The sequence below is a fragment of the Perca fluviatilis genome, chromosome 16 (assembly GCF_010015445.1).
Source record: "Perca fluviatilis chromosome 16, GENO_Pfluv_1.0, whole genome shotgun sequence".
Lineage (NCBI taxonomy): Eukaryota > Metazoa > Chordata > Actinopteri > Perciformes > Percidae > Perca > Perca fluviatilis.
In genome coordinates this window covers 13,918,573-13,937,806 of record NC_053127.1, presented here as the reverse complement: position 1 = coordinate 13,937,806, position 19,234 = coordinate 13,918,573, and the positions used below count along the sequence as shown (strand labels likewise).

At 41.1% G+C, this 19,234-nt stretch overlaps 1 protein-coding gene across 1 annotated transcript in view; it reads left to right on the top strand.

Annotated features, from left to right (window-relative positions):
• rapgef6 (Rap guanine nucleotide exchange factor (GEF) 6) overlaps positions 1–19,234 on the top strand; it is a 156,711-nt gene that overhangs the window by 85,937 nt on the left and 51,540 nt on the right. Inside the window, exons 7-8 of the mRNA XM_039777963.1 lie at positions 15,543–15,674; positions 16,317–16,327. Of these exons, the coding sequence (XP_039633897.1) occupies positions 15,543–15,674; positions 16,317–16,327 (143 nt within the window). The remainder of the gene's footprint in view (positions 1–15,542; positions 15,675–16,316; positions 16,328–19,234) is intronic.

Below are 19,234 nucleotides of genomic sequence, written 5' to 3'. Positions count from 1 at the left end.
AGGAACTGAGCGCCTCGAAGCTTTGCATTTTTTTTCCAAGAAGGGACATGTTCAGATGTCACTCTGAGGGATAAAGTTAACACCTCGAGTAATTACCAAACTGATTTCAATTCAAAGATGAAATTAAGTGATTGTTGTGGTTTAATTGGAGGAGAAATTGGCAAAAACCTTGACCAAGAAAGTATGGTGACATGGGACATATACTGTACATGGTTTAATTTAGTCCCTATTGTTCAGATAGACATTTCTCATACTGACCATTTGAAGAAGCTTTAAAGGTCCCATGACATGGTGCTCTTTGGATGCTTTTCTATAAGCCTTAGTGGTCCCCTAATACTGTATCTGAAGTCTCATTCACCAAAATTCGGCCTTGGTGCAGAATTACAGCCACTAGAGCCAGTCCCACAATGAGCTTTCCTTAGTATGTGCCATAGCTGTGTTTGTAGCTTTAAATGCTATTGAGGAGGAGGGGGTGGGGGTGTGGCCTTGACCAACTGCCATGCTTTGCTTGTTTGCAAGCCATGATGTCTCTCTCTTTCTCATGAGCGGGCCAAATTCCCTGGGCGGGCAAAGCAGAGAAAGGGGAGGTAACCTTTCCCCTTATGATGTCATAAGGGGAAGATTCCAGATCGGCCCATCTGAGCTTTCATTTTCTCAAAGGCAGAGCAGGATACCCAGGGCTCGGTTTACACCTATCACCATTTCTAGCCACTGGGGGACCATAGGCAGGCTGGGGCAACTTATATTAATGTTAAAAAACCTCATGAAGTGACATTTTCATGCCATGGGTCCTTTTTAAAAGTGTCAGCGAAATACCTAAAATGTAATGTAATCATAGCATCCAGATTGCACATGTGCAATCCCTAAAAACTGACATCTGGAGCATTTGAACGTTGTTTTCTAAACTTGGAATACATATTTTACTCATTACTTTAGAGGAACAATAACTTGCAAACCAGAGTTACTGAAAAACAGTGGCCCATGTAATAGCAATTGCAGACCAAAACAAGACGGGGCATTCAAATTAGCTACTATAACAAAGAAAGTGACCTTTAAATACTGTCAGAGGCCAGTGCGTCAAATAAGCAAAATGAAGATAAATCTAGTTTATGGGGATCGGTTTTGCTGTGGTACATAAGAATAAAGTTAGACTAAAAAAGTAGAAAAGACCCCCATTGTTTTCAGCATCTTGATAATATTTGGTTTATATAAAAAAAAAAAAAAAACAGTCAACAGGTTATAGTAAGAGTAGTTGCCAATCATAAATTGCACTTTATACTGTAATCCTCTGCATCATCAGATCAGCGCATAGAAACTGCAGGCACCATTAAAGTATTCGATAGTTGTACAGTGCCTCCCTCGGTACCTGAATATGTTGACAGAACCATTTTGGATGCAGCAAGAGGATGACCTTTTGCCAGGTGATACTGTATAATTACTGTGACATTTTGCCAGGTGATACTGCCTCTTACTGTGACATTGGCCTTGGCAGATTTAGAACCCTTTCCCACAGAGGGCTCAACCAGGGTTGAACCAGGGTTGACTTTGTGTGTGAAAGGGTTAACCCGGTTGGTCAGACGCGAGTCGATTTTAATGTGAATTGCACTTGACCGTGCGGGACAAACTATGTCATTGGTTGGAAATGGGGGCACACAGTCGTCACAGGTCATCACACACTTTGAGGAAAAAAAAACAGCAACATAGATCACGGATCTCTCTTTTTTATCTCTTTATCTCTCTTTTTTAAGATAAATGTTCTCCCCTTGTCCTAAAATGGCCATAAATCAATACTAGAGTACTCTTTGTTTACTGCTGCACCTGCATTGAATGAAATGCAGAGCAGGAGAAAAGAGCGTCTGTCTCCACACAATCATCTGTTGAGTGTTTGATGGTTATTTATTTGTGCTTTAGAGCGTAACCACTGTGAAACCATCAGAAAAGTATTTTTTTATTTCTCTCATTCAAAACTCCGCTGCGCTCTCTCTCTTTCGCTCTCTCGCTCTCTCTCTCTCTCTCTCTCTCTCTCTCTCTCGCTCTCTCTCCCTCCGCTTGCCCGAGCTTGCAGTGCAACGACTCTACAGCCTGCAGTTTACTGTACAATGAGGAATTCAAGTACAAAACACTAGTTCTGGTGGTGTGCAGCTGGACTTGAGTAGGCCTATGTGATAACGTTAGCTGTAAACTGAAACTGTATTTTTATATAATTTCACGTGACAAATAAATTGAGTGATTTATATGACATGTAAATTCCCGCCCATTTCCAGCACGTGGTGTCATTTTATGTATCTCTCGGGATTTGACCCAGTTCATATCTGAATTGTCATGACGAGGGATCAACCCGTGCTGACTGGCTTGGTTTGAATTGACAAAAGAAGGGTTGAACACGGGTCAGATTACCCTGGTCTGACCCTGGTCGTTGGTGTGAAAGAGGTAGTACCCTGACCTCAAGCCCAGAGACAGGCTGATTTACAGACTGACAGAAATCATACAGGGTGTCAAGGTAATGTGGCCCTTGAGCCCAGAGAGATGGGGGGGGAGGGGGTGCATCCAGTTAAGAGCATGAGGAAAGAGAGTAAATGAGTGAGAGACAAAGACAGAAAACTGAGAGAGAGAGAATCAGAGCAAGAGGCAACAATAGAGAGAGGGCTTTTAGCATGCCAAGGGAGGTCTAGGATATCATATGCACAGGAAGTAGGGGTGATAAAGATCGATATGGGTTGCATTAGGCCAGGCCATGCCCAACTCCCCTCCCATAAGTCATAAATTACTATTCAATCCTTGGAAACAAAAACATGCATTGTTGCTAACATTTTCTTCCTCTATTCATTGCATATTATACTGTATAGGCACAACATACACTATTGCTGGCTTTGCGGCATGCCGTAAAACGTCACAAATACCGTAAACCTTTGTGTAAAACAATATCTATGCTATATGTGACAGTGGAGGTCCCAAAAAGCATTTTTGCATCTTGTTGGGATTTTTTGAGATCAACAACAATGAGAAAAAAGCAGAAAATCCTACATGGAATGGGGTCTGGTCAGTAAGTAGCCTTAGTGAAGCTTTTGCACATTCAATGTATAGGTCAAAGGCAAATTGTTGGCAGTGTTTGAGTAATTTATTAGCTTTTTACATCTTTCACAGCTGATCTGGATATGATAAGGGGACAATTGGTCACAATTGATAGCCAGTCCCCTGTCACATATAAAATGCAAATATCCTCAAATTTCATTATGGCACCCATTACAATACTAGTTATGGTGCAGACGAAGGTCACGGATGACCATTCTCAGCTGACAGAAAAGTCACCTGCTTGGTAGTTTACCACACTTCACCTTTTGATGTCGAAAAGAAAATGCAGTGTTATTTGATTGCTTCACTGGGTACAGTGGCAAAAAAAGAGCCAGTGTTTTGTCCTGAATGGTGTAATTACTGTCCATTAGCTATGATAGGCTGACATTTTAGAGTGAAAAGCCCACTCAGGCCTGTATGCGTTAACATGCCCAAGCTGGTCAACATTACTGGGCTAAATGAACTGAAATTGAGGCTGCTCATGTTGAGATGCACTCTAGCCTTTGTGCACAATTGCACGTGGACACACACACACACACACACACACACACACACACACACTGTCTGTACACATATACACACATGCATGTGACCCATGACCTTGCTGGTGCTCTTAGATGCAGTTTAACACCCACAAATGCATAGACACACACACACACACACACACACACACACACACACACACACACACACACACACACACACAGGCCTATATCCTGGCACTCTAAAATGGTCATAGCATAATACCCACATGTATATAACACATGTGCACATACATCCCCCTCATTTTATGTATGCAGACTCCACCTACCAGAGCTCTGTCAGATATGAGCTGCTACCCCCATCTGCACACACTCACACACACACACACACACACACACACACACACACACACACACACACACACACACACACACACACACACACACGCACACACACACACACTCACACCCTAGTGCTGATATTTCAACCACCCATTGTCCCCACCCCCCCAATTTCACTTGGCTCCCATTATCTCACTGATATTGATCCCCATCCCCTCCTCTGCCTGCACAACCAGAGAGCCTTTACTGGATAATTTTCAAGGGCATTTATAAATACATGGATGGTGATTGCTCTGTGGGTGTTTGTGAATGTGTGAGAAAGAGAAAGAAAAACAATGAGAGAGAGAGAGAGAGAGAGTATGGGGGAAGCAGACAATGTGTGGTATGAAAACAAAGGCTGTCAGGCAAGAAGGAGATCTGTTGGTCAGTTTAGCCATGCAAAACCACTAAACCCTTTTTTTCTTTCTTTCAAATGCCGAATTACACAGAGACACACATTGAAGTGACCAACCAATCTCTAAAGCAAATAACTCTTTGCACTAACCTACAAATACACTTGCTATTTGCAGGCTTGCTTCAGTGAAGAAAAAGCAATCCTGGCATTTCTTTTGGTTTGAATTTAAGTCAACTATTATTATAACCATATTTCTGCATTCACATTTTTACACTGAATATTCATTAACACACTTATTACACGTATTAACATACTTTATTTTTAACATATAAATGCACATCTGTAGACTGTCATGTTGAGACATCTTGGCAGCAGCATGGGACATTCACGACAAAAGCAGCCAAATGATTATAAATTCAAACCATAATGGAAAGAGTTGCTTTGTTTAACCATATTAGCCCCAGTTCAGGCTCATATGTAGCAGTTGCTCTGACCTACTTTTGTTGTCAAGAATAGTTTTTGTCAGGAAAAATAATAAAATTCTGATAAACGTTGGAGTTCAGGAAGTAAAGTTAATTTCCTGTCCTGCCGATAGAACCAGAATTGTAGTGAGCTCTGTCTGGGCTGAGGTGAGTGAAGAGTGAAGCAGGATACAACACTTACAAAAACACCACAGGAGAAGGGTGGGGCTGCCCCTCTACCCGGCCTCTGTGTCAACCTGTATGGGTGCCAGGGACCCCCTGCATGTGTGTTTTTTTTTTTTTTGTATGTATGAAGTAGTGTGGGTTTGGCTGCAGGGCAGGAAGCATCTGTTATCACAGGGGAGCCGGGAGGTACTAAGGTGTATGTGTCTGTATGTGTCTGTGCACATACGTGTGTGTGCATGCACAAGTAGTCGTGTCAGTATTCAAGCCAAGTGTTTAGCCTTCCCTCCTGTATCCGGCAGACCTGGCCGTGGCCCACCTTCCTCAGGGGCCCAGACAGAGACGCCTTGCAGCTTCCTGTGCGCACGCACACACACACACACACACACACACACACACACACACACACACACACACACACACACACACACACACACACACGCAGAACAAAAGAAAGACTTTTGTTCTGTGTACACGATCAAGTTCGCTATATTAGAAACCCTACATACACATTTGATTGGACCAGCATATTACCCTGTCAGACTGATCTCAAGAAGTGGCGTATGACACGCCAATTCGTATGCCATTTTGGAGTGTTATGAAGACTCATAATAACTTTTTAGCGTGTTTATCAACGCCGTTTGGCCTCCATTGACTTAGATTACCTTGCGATTGCGTGTCAATTTACGCCGTAGCGAGTAGTATGAAAGCCCGAAAATCTGCATAGGGAGTTTGGTTGGGTTGATGGATGGGTCTGACAACACAGGACTTTCACCCAGGAGACCGGGGATTGTGTCCCGCGTGTCACGTTTCCTAAACCCAACCGTCCCGTTCTTCTTTTCCTAAACCCAACCGTCCCGTTCTTCTTTTCCTAAACCCAACCCCGTCATTGTTTTCCTAAACCCAACCGTCCTGTTCTTCTTTTCGTAAATCCAACCCGTTCGTCATGATGCTAATTCCTCGAGCCGTCTTTCCTGATCCGTCTCTGTATAGCTCTTACATTGTTGCCCCTGGCAACCGATAGCGTAGGACACCTCCCAAATCGTCACATGACAGCAAGCTACCATGACGTATGTCCTCATTGTCAATACAGCGTAGACATACATGCGGAAAGCTCAAAATGCATACAGATAACACGCCACTTGGCTTTAGAAAGTGTATGTTTACGCAAAGTCATGATGTCACGTTGACCCTGTTTACAAACCAATGGAGACATTCATCATCCAATACTGAAGATGTGGGGGGCATCCCATTAATTAAAGATGCAATATGCAATACTGACAGCTAGTGTTTAAAATAGTTACTGAAGTACAAATTAAAAATACTGGAGCCCGTGTTATCCAATCTGTCCGGCCACACCGGCCGCGTAGTGTCAGCGTATGCCCGCGCCACAGCGATAGTTTCGGCGTCACCTCTATTTTTTACGCGATACACGAGCGTATGTGTGAAGCCAGGCAGGTAATCACATACAGGAAGACCACAGGGCAGCCGGATATAATACCAAAATAAACACATTTCAAACTAAAACGGCCAGGTTTACGGTGATTTTGGCTGTCTCGTCTTCTCACAGCGAGACACGTGATCAGGCACATGGAGAGAGAGGCCAACGGACGGACACAGAATGACAGACACACACACACACACACACACACACACAACATAGCCACATACTGTATAGGCTACAATTACCACAGTTTTCCCCACTCATCCTGTCTCTTATTGTGTGAGAGAGACAGAGAGAGAAGGGTCGCTTTGTGACCAGCGCGTAGAAATGCGCATCCAGCGTGAAAGGCCAGGTTGCACGTTCAGGCACTTATTTACGCTACGCAACACTTACGCTGGTGGTGTGTTCCCAGTGTAACATTGTTCGGCATCAACTACCGACTGCTAACTGCTGCCACAAACACGCATGCTCTGCGTGGAGCCTCCGCAGAACCATAAATCATACTTAACACTCTTTAAAGAAAGGAATTTCCACTGAAGCCTGGTTGTGATACCTTCAGTCCTCCAGAGTAAAATACTTGACTCTGCAGGGGTACTGACCCATTCTAATTACCTTATTCACTTTGTAAGCCACCAGAAAACTGAATGAGTGGTAAAGACCATGCGGGATGAATGAGCATGCAGCCAATTTTGAGACATTACTCACAGCAGGGGGCTGAGACATTGTTTAATTTAGTTGTCAAATTCCCGGTACAATGAGTTGCATGGTTTCTGTATACCTATTGAACTATGAATTGACTTGTTTTTTTAGCAGCCAAACACGTTGCACAATCATGGGGGAAATCTGCATAGGTAGGGTAAAAATTCCTGGACAAACTCTTCTCAATGCATGATCAAGTGCTTATACTTATACACGTGGTGTTTATTCCCTTAACTAGGGTTAATCTAAATGTGTGACCCAGTAGAATGTATGAATGCATAATTAACAAACATTTCTACTTTGGTTAAGGTATTCACTGCAAGTAAGAGACACGTTTTACAAAGTAGGTCTGGCTCTGTGTGTGTGTGTGTGTGTGTGTGTGTGTGTGTGTGTGTGTGTGTGTGTGTGTGTGTGTGTGTGTGTGTGTGTGTGTGTGTGTGTGTGTGTGTGTGTGTGTGTGTGTGTGTGTGTGTGTGTCTTCTTTGCTTGACAGTATTTGAGTCCTCATCTCCTGTGTGGTCCCCTGCTAACTCCACCCACTCTCTCTCTTTTTCCCTCTCTCTGTGGCATGTCTGCCTTCGCAGTTGTCACCTCCAATTCTTGCTTCAATTCATTACATCTCCCCTTTCCCCAGCTGGTATATACACACACACACACACACACACACACACACTGCCATTGTGCCAGAGATATGGTAGTCTGGACTGAGGTAGAATTGGATTCTTAAGAGAAATTTTAGACTTTTTATCTTCATTTGTTCCCTCCCTTTCACTTCACCCTCATTCCACCTTTTGCTGTCAATTCTGTGTTTATTATATACTCTTTCCCACTTTCCCTACCTTTGCTCTTTCTCTCTAACATACACACACACACACACACACACACACACACACACACAATCCAGTCTCAATCATATGCTGCACTCTGCCCCTCTCACTGTTACCCTTTTACACTCTCTCTGTCTCTCCATCTCTCTTACACTCAGTCATATTCACTTCAGGTCCCTTTATTTTCTCCCCATCTCCATCTTTCTCCCTTCACTGTATGTTAATCCAAGCATCTGCGGACTTGCCAGTAATAGAGTGGAGCATTGCTGTGTGCTAAGCCTATTCAGTAAGCTCAGTGTATGTTTTACTGAATGAAGCCCAGATGCAGCGCAGTTCACGGATAATATGCTCTATCTGTGTGTGTAGATTGGCATGATTTTGTGTTGTGTATTCATTTTTGGATGGGTTGCTGTAGGCGTTCCTTTGTGAATAAGTGTGTGTGTGTGTGTGTGTGTGTGTGTGTGTGTGTGTACATGCATGTATTTTTCTCTCGTATTGCTCATGAATGTGCACGTTTTCCTGACACAGTCACCCTCTTACGACATTCGACCAAGCTAAAAGTGGCCTTGATTGATCAAAGCTTTCTGCAATGCTACAGGGCTAAATCTGGAGCTTCAAAGTGTGTGTGTGTGTGTGTCCTGTTCCAGACAGCAGTGCCAATGTTCTCACCTGGCTAGTCTGATGAGGCTCCTTGCAGTCATTTCATTCCTACTTGTTCCCTTTGATGCAGTATTGCGTGTTGGAGCTGAAATGGGGGTTTGATCCAGTAGGGAAAGAAATGCAAGAATAGAAAATATCTCCAAAAAATTGGCAGAAGGTGGATGAAGGCCAAAGGAGAAATTGACAGAAAGTAAGACTGGAATAGTGACATGGAAACTGGAGAGCGGAGGCTGTAGTGAGGGAGTGAACCACTGGACATGGAGATCGACTGCAGACGGGAATTTGTAACCAAGATAATCAAAGCGAAGAGGTGAGATCGGTCGGAAAGAGACAATGCAAAGCCGACTCCGAGAGCAGACAAATCAAAAAGACTGCAGCTACATTGTGTCTTTTCACAGAGGTGAACTGCTGCTGTCTGTGGTTTCTGGTGTAACAACCTGCGCTGGGAGCTAACTTAACACATGAGGACAGCTGTTATGAGTGAAGGCATATGTTAACAGCTAGATTTTCCTGTTTTAGTGTGTAATTATGCTCTAAATGCATAGTGGGAAAGCATTTTATGGAATTTAATGAACTCCTTTTTCTCTGGAGCTTCTATTTAGAAAAAAAAAACTGTCTTTCTCACCTCAACACAAACGTTAACTTGCATAGTTTAACATGCTCATTTAGTTTTTACTTCATTGCTGATTGATGGTTGTGTTGCTTGGCGTACCACTCAAGTCATGTCAAGGCAAGTTTGTCACTGCTGACATCTACAGGCTGGCCATGTTCATGTCAGATACCCCACCAGTGACCTCACCATCCATTACCATGCCTGTATTTACTCAGCTGTGGGGTTATAAGTAGTGAAGCCAAGCCCGTTTTAAAACAGGACTTAATTGTTATTATTCCCACATTATCAGTCAGTAGAATTTTGAGTATTTTGGGGAGCTATTAATGATACTTGAATCAACATTGGTCAGCACTAGTCCTTTTTATATCTATATTTAGCACTATCATAATACGCTATCCATGTAGTACATGATTATAGATTATTGGGTCTTGGCATCTGTTTGGATTTGTGAACAATGGGACACATGAATTCACCAATTTCTGCCACATTTCTGTTGTGCATTCGTAAGTATGCATATAGATTAGCTAAAACGCAGGGATCTCCCAGTGATCACCAGCAAAATGAACAACCCCAAAAATCTTTATTTTATTACACTTCAGCATCCGTTTGGATACACTGAACAAATACCTCTCCCACCTGTGATACTGTCATTTAGTTTTCTCTCGGCAAATACAACAGCATCGTCTTTAAATATTCATTGGGCTTTGTTTGTGTCATTGTTTGTTGAACCCACTTTAATTATCATCCTCATCAGAATTCATCAGCCTCATCACATTTTCTTTAATTACTTAGCTAAGCCATTTGTCCTCTTTATTATTCATTTTAATGTGTTGTTCTCGCTCTTGCTTTGGTTTCTTTTTGTCTCATTGTTTATGTTGGTGTGCACGTCTCCGTCATGCTCCATCTCTTTTGATAAATCTTTTTACTTATCCTCCTCTATTAGCTGGTCTCTGATCTGTCGTTGTCTAGGTATCTGTCTGTGTAGAGGTCTCTCTTTCTCCCTGATTACCAGTGGTTTAGTGAAGTCTCAGGTGTGTCCTGCCATTAAGTCATTAAATGGTATCTCTGCCTGAGCTTCAACAATATTGGGTCAGAAAATGACTAGGCCTAACTAATAATGAATGTAAAACGTAATTCAAGGTAAAGTAGCACCACTGTTTGAAAATAATTTTAATGGTGTGGCCCCTTCTGGGACCCTCAACCAACCAACTGCAGATTATAATAATAGACAGACCAGGCCTCATCCATTAATGTCTTCAAGGTTTCCCAACAACCATTCCCAAAACATCTCTCTGCGCATTGACCTACAATGTAGCAAAGATTATCTCAGCACTAAAATGCCTTTGGGAAACCCAGTCTCTTGTCTGTGTAGCCAAATGGCCAGTCTGGGCATTATAGCCCATTTTATCACTGAGGAAATGGGGGGAACGGAGCACTCAGGCCCACAGCTTGTTAATCTCATTGTTGAAATTGGAAGCAATAAGTGAAACCGAGTTAGGTTTTATACAAGAAGGAATAAGAAGATTTCACCCTAATATGATCTGACTGGTTTGTTTTGATTTCAGGGACCTGAGTCTATCTACAGAAAGATACAAAAAGTCATAAAATTTGCCAAAAACTGCAGAGTGGCCTTTTTTGTTTTTTATGTCGGTTAATGTGCTTTTAGATGGAGGGAAGGATCCTTATTTGGCGGGTAAACTGCTTTGAACTGTACGACATTGTTTTAGCTTGATGGTCTCGGACGACATATTGGAAATGTTAAATATGTCCTTTTAGTAAAACTAGCTTTTATTCCGATATAGCCTAATTTCGTTTAGTTCTAACCACAAAGTCTTCATAATCTTAGTGGGTGATTTGATGATTACTGAATAAGTAAATGCGTTTACACACATCATTGTTAACAGTATTATAAATATACCAGCCCTACCAGTTGTGTTCACAACAGCCAATTATTCATTTATAAGCCGCCAAACTAGGTAACAACTTGATGTTGTGACAGCTCCAGGCTTGTTCCTTGTGGATTTTCACCCTCTCTGGCTGCAGCATCTTTCTTGGAATGAATCTTTTCTCGTCCTTATTACAATAGATGATAGGTTCGTTTCTCTGGAGTTAATCAGACTCTGTAAGTGCTTAATGTTGTGTAAGCTCGGTCTGTTTGACTGCGACATGACATTTACAGCCAGCTCGATGCTCTTATGATTGTGCCCTCTCGTTGACGTGATAGAATTGTACAGCCGAAGGAACCTTACACATTTATATTTAATTTCTCTAATCCTAATTCTCATTCTTAATACAATGAGAAAAAGAATCACATCCGTTTATCCTCAATACACTGTTGCACGCCTTCGATTAACCCATCAGTATCAGAAACTCACAGCCAATAGAAATGTTGCTGCTGGATTCCCAAACTTCTCGTTTACTCTATGATCATGACGAGATGAAGGTCTGGCTGTTTGATCATATGCCATATTTTTTATCATTTCAGTATCTTCTTTTGGTAAGCTTTGTGTGTGTGCTTCTTTTCCCTGAGTCCTGATCGACTCAGCTGTTGGACACATTCATTTCTGTCTCTATGTATGTAGATTCAGGTGAATGTATAAGATGGATGCAGGGTGGGAGCTTCATCATCGCTAGGTTACAACTGCTCCATCAAACAAAAATCAATAGGTATTTACCTGTGAGGAAATTCACAATCACTCTCTGCCCCTTATTCCCCCAGAAACACAACTAGAAGTAAAGAGTGTTGGTCAACAGCAAGCATTGGGGATGAGTCTAAAGAATTGTAATTGTGTATATGTGTGATTAAGTCAATAACATAAAGAGTCTAGGATTAGGTGTTGCCTGCGGTTTAATAAGTGAAACACACAATTCATTACACTGCCGTACCTAATGGGAAATGGATTTCACTTAAATACTACATCAGTCACACTTGAACTAATGTCAGAGATCTGTGAGTCAGTATGTGTGTCTGAATGTTTCAGTCGCACACTTTGAAAATAGAATCATACTGTTTAGATGTTTGCTAATCATATTAATTATTATTGCTATATGTGAGTGATGGAGACAAACAGAGGGACTCAGAATGTATTTAATATTTAAGTGGTGTACTACAATAACATAGGGTGTGTGTGTGTGTGTGCGTGTGTGTGTGTGTGTGTGTGTGTGTGTGTGTGTGTGTGTGTGTGTGTGTGTGTGTGTGTGTGTGTGTGTGTGTGTGTGTGTGTGTGTGTGTGTGTGTGTGTGTGTGTGTGTGTGTGTGTGTGTGTGTGTGCAGAATTTTCAGATTCTTTGTGTGAATCTGTTGGGCTGTTCTGCTAGACTAAGGGACTGGACAAAGTCATATATTTAGCTGTGTAATTTCTCCGAATAAATCTTGTGAATGAATGACTACTCGTCTTAATAATGCTGGTTTCCTCCCATGGCCAGGGTTGGTCCAAACAAAATGTGCCATTAAAGTTTTATGCCAGCTGATAACCTTAATAAATAATAAGTGCATCCATAACAAGTCAATCTCTGAATTGCCTTTGCTTTCACTGCAGTGTTCAGCTCCATATATTATAGGCTTGAGTCCATTCTCTTATTATTTGCTCAGGGAAAGAGGTGGCCATGTACAAATGGAAACAAATCTAGGACAGTATGTTGTCCCAGACTGTAGGAATAACATATAGTGGATGTTAAATAATAGGTACACCTGCCTGTTGATTTCAGAAAATTGGAGATTTAAAAATTGGAGACTCAAAAATTGTCCGACTGTAAATGTAGGGCACTTTGTGGTAAATAGGTATTTTATTTGTTTACTTTATTGGATCCCCATTAGTCCAGACATTAAGAAAATGACCAAATAAAAAGTTAATACAACTGTGAAAACAAGGTCCAAAAGAAAACAATTTAAAATGGATAAGGCTCGTGTGTAAATCCAGTGTACATGAATTCATTAAATTGAGTGTTCCCCTTAAATATGCCACACATTAAGATCAAGTCATTGAACTTCTTAAACTCCACCCCTCAATGCTGTTTCCCTGTGGGTTTGGCGGACGGGGGAGTGGGGGGTTAAGTGCCGATGGGGTCGTACAGTACAACATGCCTATTAGAAGAGAGTACTGAGGGTGCAGCACCCCCAGACTCAACATCTTTAATATTGCATGTTGGCACCGTGGTTCCTTGCAGCCTTAGCTAGCTTCCAAGCTTCAGTTTGGCTTGGTGTGGCTTTGCCTGTGCAAAGTGTTAGCGCGAGTGTTTAAGTGTTCGGACGGCGAGCACTGTCTGATGTTCTGTAGGTTTGCACCCTGTCGCAGGAGGACATCTTCTCTCACCCTAACACTGCCCCAATTCAAACTGGTAAGACTTAAGAATTAGAGGTTTGCATTATTTCTACAGCAGAGGGAGCACTAAGTAGCTGCCTCGCTTTCTAGTCTATCCCATTTTTAACCTCCTCAATCAGTTTCTAAATATTGTTTGCAGCAGCAGCCTTTGTAGAAATACCTCTTATTTAGTTTTCCTTTCATCTTCATCTATCGTGTATTTGTGTAGTAGACCAGTTCTTTTTTTCACTGCTTTACAGTAGAGAATAATGTAGTTATTATAATTCTAAACCTGCTAAATTTGGGAGTAAAACTTGAACTTGACCTTTGGTTGCCATGCTTGTACACACTGGATAAAGGTGCCTCGTTATGTTGACTGAGTATGTGTCCAGCTGTGAAGGGCTTCTGAATCTTTTTTAGCATCGCTTTGCTCTGCTTTAGTAAGACTTTAGTCAGGCTCACACCATTTTTCTTAGAACTCTTTTTATTGTGAGTTAAGTGGAGGATCTATGTTTTGTGTAACATTTTTACTGAGGTGTCCTGTGCTGCGTATTTGGAGATATAGTCAATGTAGTACACCCAGATGGTAGTACTATGAATTCCCATACCAAGTTTACAATTAATTGATGGTGTAAATGAGTTTGTTAATTAAGAGAAGATAGAGTATTACACCAGGATTTGTTGATTTCTTTTTTACCAGCACACAAACTGGGGATGGAAATGTGTTTCTTTACTGTAAGTTAGATAGGTGCAATGCTGTAGGTTGAACTTAATGCGAATTGAAGACTTATAACTAGGATGCACAGGTATCATCACTTCATAATAAGTGTAATGTTCAGTCTCTCTCTCTCAATGGTGCTGAAACATTCAAACCCACGCTCATTCTCCCTCTTTTTATATTATTTTTCTATTTACTTAAACACACAAATACCACTATAAAAACTGTAACCACCTAGCCACATCTTTGCAACCACTTACAGTACAATAGCAGTGATCTAACAACTACTCAGCAATACCCAGCAAAAGCAGCCAACTCAAGCAGCATGCTCAAATAAATCTTCACAAAATTTGTTAAATTATTAGCCATAATCACGCATTCTAATCACTTACCTAGCTTTACTGTTTAAACTGGACTTTGAAAATAGTTAACTTTACAATGATTAGGTTATGTGTGGTCAGTTTGTTAGTGTGTGCGGTGATTCTAAGTTTAACGCATGCTGTAAAGTTGTGTGACAGTAGTTATGTATTGATCTGGTGACCTGTTTGTCACCGGTTCTACGGCTCTGTGGCAGTTTACAAGTTGTCCTCTTTGTGGAAACCCTCCTCCCCCGCACAGGTTTTTAAAAGTCAGTTGGCTGCTTAACAAGCAACTTTGTCTCTTTCTGAATCTTAGGGGTTTATTTGAGAATGCAATTCGGAATTTTGGAGTGTGCAATCTTCGGGTAGAAGTGATAACAAAATAGAAACATTTATTTTATTTGTGTTGATGCTAAGACTTTGCCTTGTGCAAATGTTCTTCCATTATCCTTAAGTAAACAAATTGACCACCATGAACAGATTTGTGTATGGTATTTATGTATTTGCGTGCCTTTGGATGCGGCTCTAAAAAAGTATGAATGTGCACGTATGGTTTTTCAGTCTGCACACATGGCACATGTAAGCTGTCTGCCTAGAAATCAGCCAGCCGTGTCGTCCTATTGAGACAGCCACGCAAGATGGGAGAAATTCGCTTTAAGGTCCCTCCAAAAATATAAAACTAGCCTCCCACCTCCAACCCTCCCGTGTATCAGAAATCATATCAACCTCCAGCCCTGGATCATAATTTACAGCTGTCTGAAGTGTCTTCTCCTCCATCGTCTTTGTTAATTATTGGAGTATAACATGTCAAACAGAGCCAAACCAGCTTTGGCTTTCAGGCTGATGAAACAGGTGTGCGTGCGTGCGTGCGTGCGTGCGTGCGTGCGTGCGTGCGTGCGTGCGTGCGAGTTTGCCCCTATTGAACTCATATCCTCTTCTCTGTTTTTCTCCTTCTCTCTCTCTACTACATCCTGTCTGTCTGAACAGCTTCCTGCTGACCTTAATAAGATGCACCTTACAGACCACGCCCATCAGCAGGTGATGCACATGCCTCCCAGCCAATCAGGATGCAGTATCGCCAGCGACTCAGGGAGTAGCAGCCTATCAGATATTTACCAGGTGGGTACTTATGGTGGGACATATTGACGATCTCCTTAAGCTTCAATTCTATGAAACCTTGTGTTATTTAAATTTCTTATCGACGTTTGAACATTTTTCCTTTTACTTTGCCATTTTCTTTCCCCCATGGTAAATATTTTAGGGTAGTATTTTATTATAAGAAGTTAAAAGTCTGTATAATTTAAAAGGCTGTAGAAGTGTAATTCTTCAGCAGTCCGCTACCTCTTACTATTCATGTTTTGTATCCTGTTGCTTTTCACTGTCAATTTAAAAAAGAAGAAGCGTTTGATGAATGAAAAATGAACTTTTTCTCATCCCTGCCACAATCATTACAGTACATTGAAAAATGAATGAAGCCTGTCCAATCCAGTGACAAACCCCTACCCCTCTATTGTAGCCCGTCCACCACAACACTGCCACAACAGTGTTTTACTGATGGTGGATTTGCTCCAGCTCGATTTGTTCCAATTCTGTCCACCCTCTATCCTTCCGACAGTATAATCCTCAGTATCTCGCTAATTATTGTGCATCAGTTGTGCATCCTGGTGATCCCTCTTCCTCTGTACTTACCTGCTGCGGATGAAAGGTCACATGCAGGAAATTAACGTAACCTTTCAAGCCCCGTCTATACCTGTGCTTCAGGTATATAAGCTGTAAGATTGTCAGTGTAGCTGGGTTCATAATTATAATTTTTCAGGTATTCTTTTCCCTGCTTTCACAGGTAGTATGCCATAAAGAGCAGCAGGGAAAATGAAAGAGTATGACATCTAGTGTACATCACTTATGCAGATGATGTCGGACTTGAAGGAATACTCGACTTAGGTTTCCATAAACGGCAATGTCAGGAATTGTGCGCATGTGACAGTTGTAGGAGATTATACGGTATACTTCAGGAAACTACTTTGGCATTTCATAATATCACCTACAACTAGGAGCAAACACACATGTATATTAAATGAAAGCACTAGAAACACGTAGACCTTTGAAATAGTTGATTGTGTCCTTTTTAAATATAATTCATTTATTTCATATCTGTTTTCCTAGCGTTGTGGGTCTGACCCCTGCGCTCCTGACATTTGCTTTAATGTCAGCAAACTAGGAAGCTTATTTTATTATTCTTTTTTAATTCTACTGTTGCATTTATTGCAATCACCCATCAGAATGTACAAAGTGTAAAATGTTTAATGTACAAAAGTATTTTACACTCTTTTCTTGAATCAGGCTCACCTTTACATGACATTTCTGAGCAATCAAAAGCTCAGTGTGCTTTGGAATGAAACGCCTCTCTTGAGTGTAAGGCATCTTGAGTGTATTTAAATGGCTGTAATTCAATAATCCATAAAAGGGTACATGACAAAGCTGTCATCTCATAATTTGAATCCCTCAGGTCTCCTAATCCCCCCTTTTCACAGAAAGTAGTTATAAATCAAAGAATCTTTTCATATTACCTTTCAGTCCTGACTCTTCTTTACAGGGTGCTGCAGTATTTTTAAGTTTCGCTTTTATTTATATATATATATATATATATATATATATATATATATATATATATATATATATATATATATATATATATACATACATACATACAACACACACACACACACACACACACACACACACACACACACACACACACACACACACACACACACACACACACGGGTTGGGAGGGGTTACTATTTGACACCATCTTGTTAGCATTGTTAGCATTCATCAGTGGAACAGGTGAGGTCCATTAGCTACAAACTAATGAGCTAGTTACAAGTTAATGAGCTGGTATGATCAATGGGTGCTGCTGGCCAACAAAACTAATGAGCAGGTTTGTTTCAGTGAGAAATCTTAACAATGCTAATATCCTGTTTTTTGTAAGAGCAAGTATAAAGGTGTTATTTCCCTGACAACACATACACTTTAAACGGCACAATCCAGAAGAACATGAATACACACAAAGTAGAACAAAGACGGTTTTGCCAAGCGACTATAATATATATATATATATATATATATATATATATATATATATATATATATATATATATATATATATATATATATATATATATATATATATATTAGTCGACCTAGGGATTACATTTCAGGCGATGAATAATGAAATATTTTAGTCAGTGCCATCCAAGTTTCACCTGGGCTCTCAATATGACATAATTCCGATATTTTAACCTCCTTATTGACCACAACCAGCCCTCCCTCCTCTGCCTATCTGCGAGCGTTTTCAGATTGATGCTAGTCAGACCAACCTGGGTCAGGCGTTTAACACAGAGACCTGATCCCTTCATCCTGAGATTAGATATTTATCACACGGATCTGATCCCATCAGCTTGTCGCTGACCCAGCACTGTGTTTGTTTACAGCTGTCTTGAAGCGCTGACCCTCCAGTCAGCTGTGGTCCTCAGCTGTCAAGGCAACAGACTGTTTTTGTTATGGGTTTCTCCTTTTTTCACACGGTCTCCCTTACCTTAAACTGACTCACAGTCATTCACCTTACTCCAACTCCCCAACTTCTCAACCCTTTTTGCCTCCTCCTCTTCTTACTTCTCATATTCCTCCCTTCTGCCCTTTCCCTTCTTTACATCCCTCTCCTGTCAGTCACCCTCTTTCTCCTAGTATTCTCTATCCCTACCACATCACACTCTTCTTTTTCTGTGTTTTTCCCTCCTTTCTTTTATCTCTTGGCTATATCCTGAACCTGAGTGCATTCCTCTTTCATCTGTTCTCTCTTCTGTCTCTGGTATTGTGACACAGCACTGTAAAATGTGGAGGTTTTGGCTAGATCTGATGTCCCTCATCCTCCTGGCTCAAACTCAGTCTGAGACCAGGGGAATTGCGCTGAAAGGGCACATCCTGCATTCTGAATGAACTGGGCCCTTATAGGCACTGAAAGATATGTCAGTGACAGAGGGCAAAAGGAAAAGCGAGGCGTTATTGTCTCAGGGATTGCACCACCGTTCTTACCCACAACCTCAATGCCTCCATTTTCCAACAAAGTTGTAAATTGAAGGCCACTATTTTGCAGGATTTTAACACCCTCTATAACAGCCTCTATCTGACAATATGTTTTTTTGATTCTTGTTGGGAACTATAAAAAAAAAAAGTACTGCTACACTTTTAGCCTTTGTCTTGTTATGCACAGTGCTGGCCTGATAAATACATGAGACAAATTTCCTCCAAGACTCAATTAATTAGAGGTGAGGCTAAAGAAAAATATATTTTTACACTGCAGAACAACTTGTAGGACAAGCTGTTGTTGAGACGTTTAGTTTGAGTGTCATTTATGCAGATTAATAAATATGGAGTATTTATTCGTGCATGTAATTTTCCTTTGAGCTGCTTTCCATGAAATCATTTCAGGTCTCTTTTTATTATCTTCATTCAGTCATTTATTTTTGGTGACAAAGAAAAAAGAATCAGGGTTCAGACAGGAACATATTTTTTCTTGCTTGTCTAATATATTAGGCCAAATTAAATGAGCACAGACAATTTATTACAGGCGATTCTCATTTGTGATTTACCACAGGTGAGTCATAATGTGTTTCCAT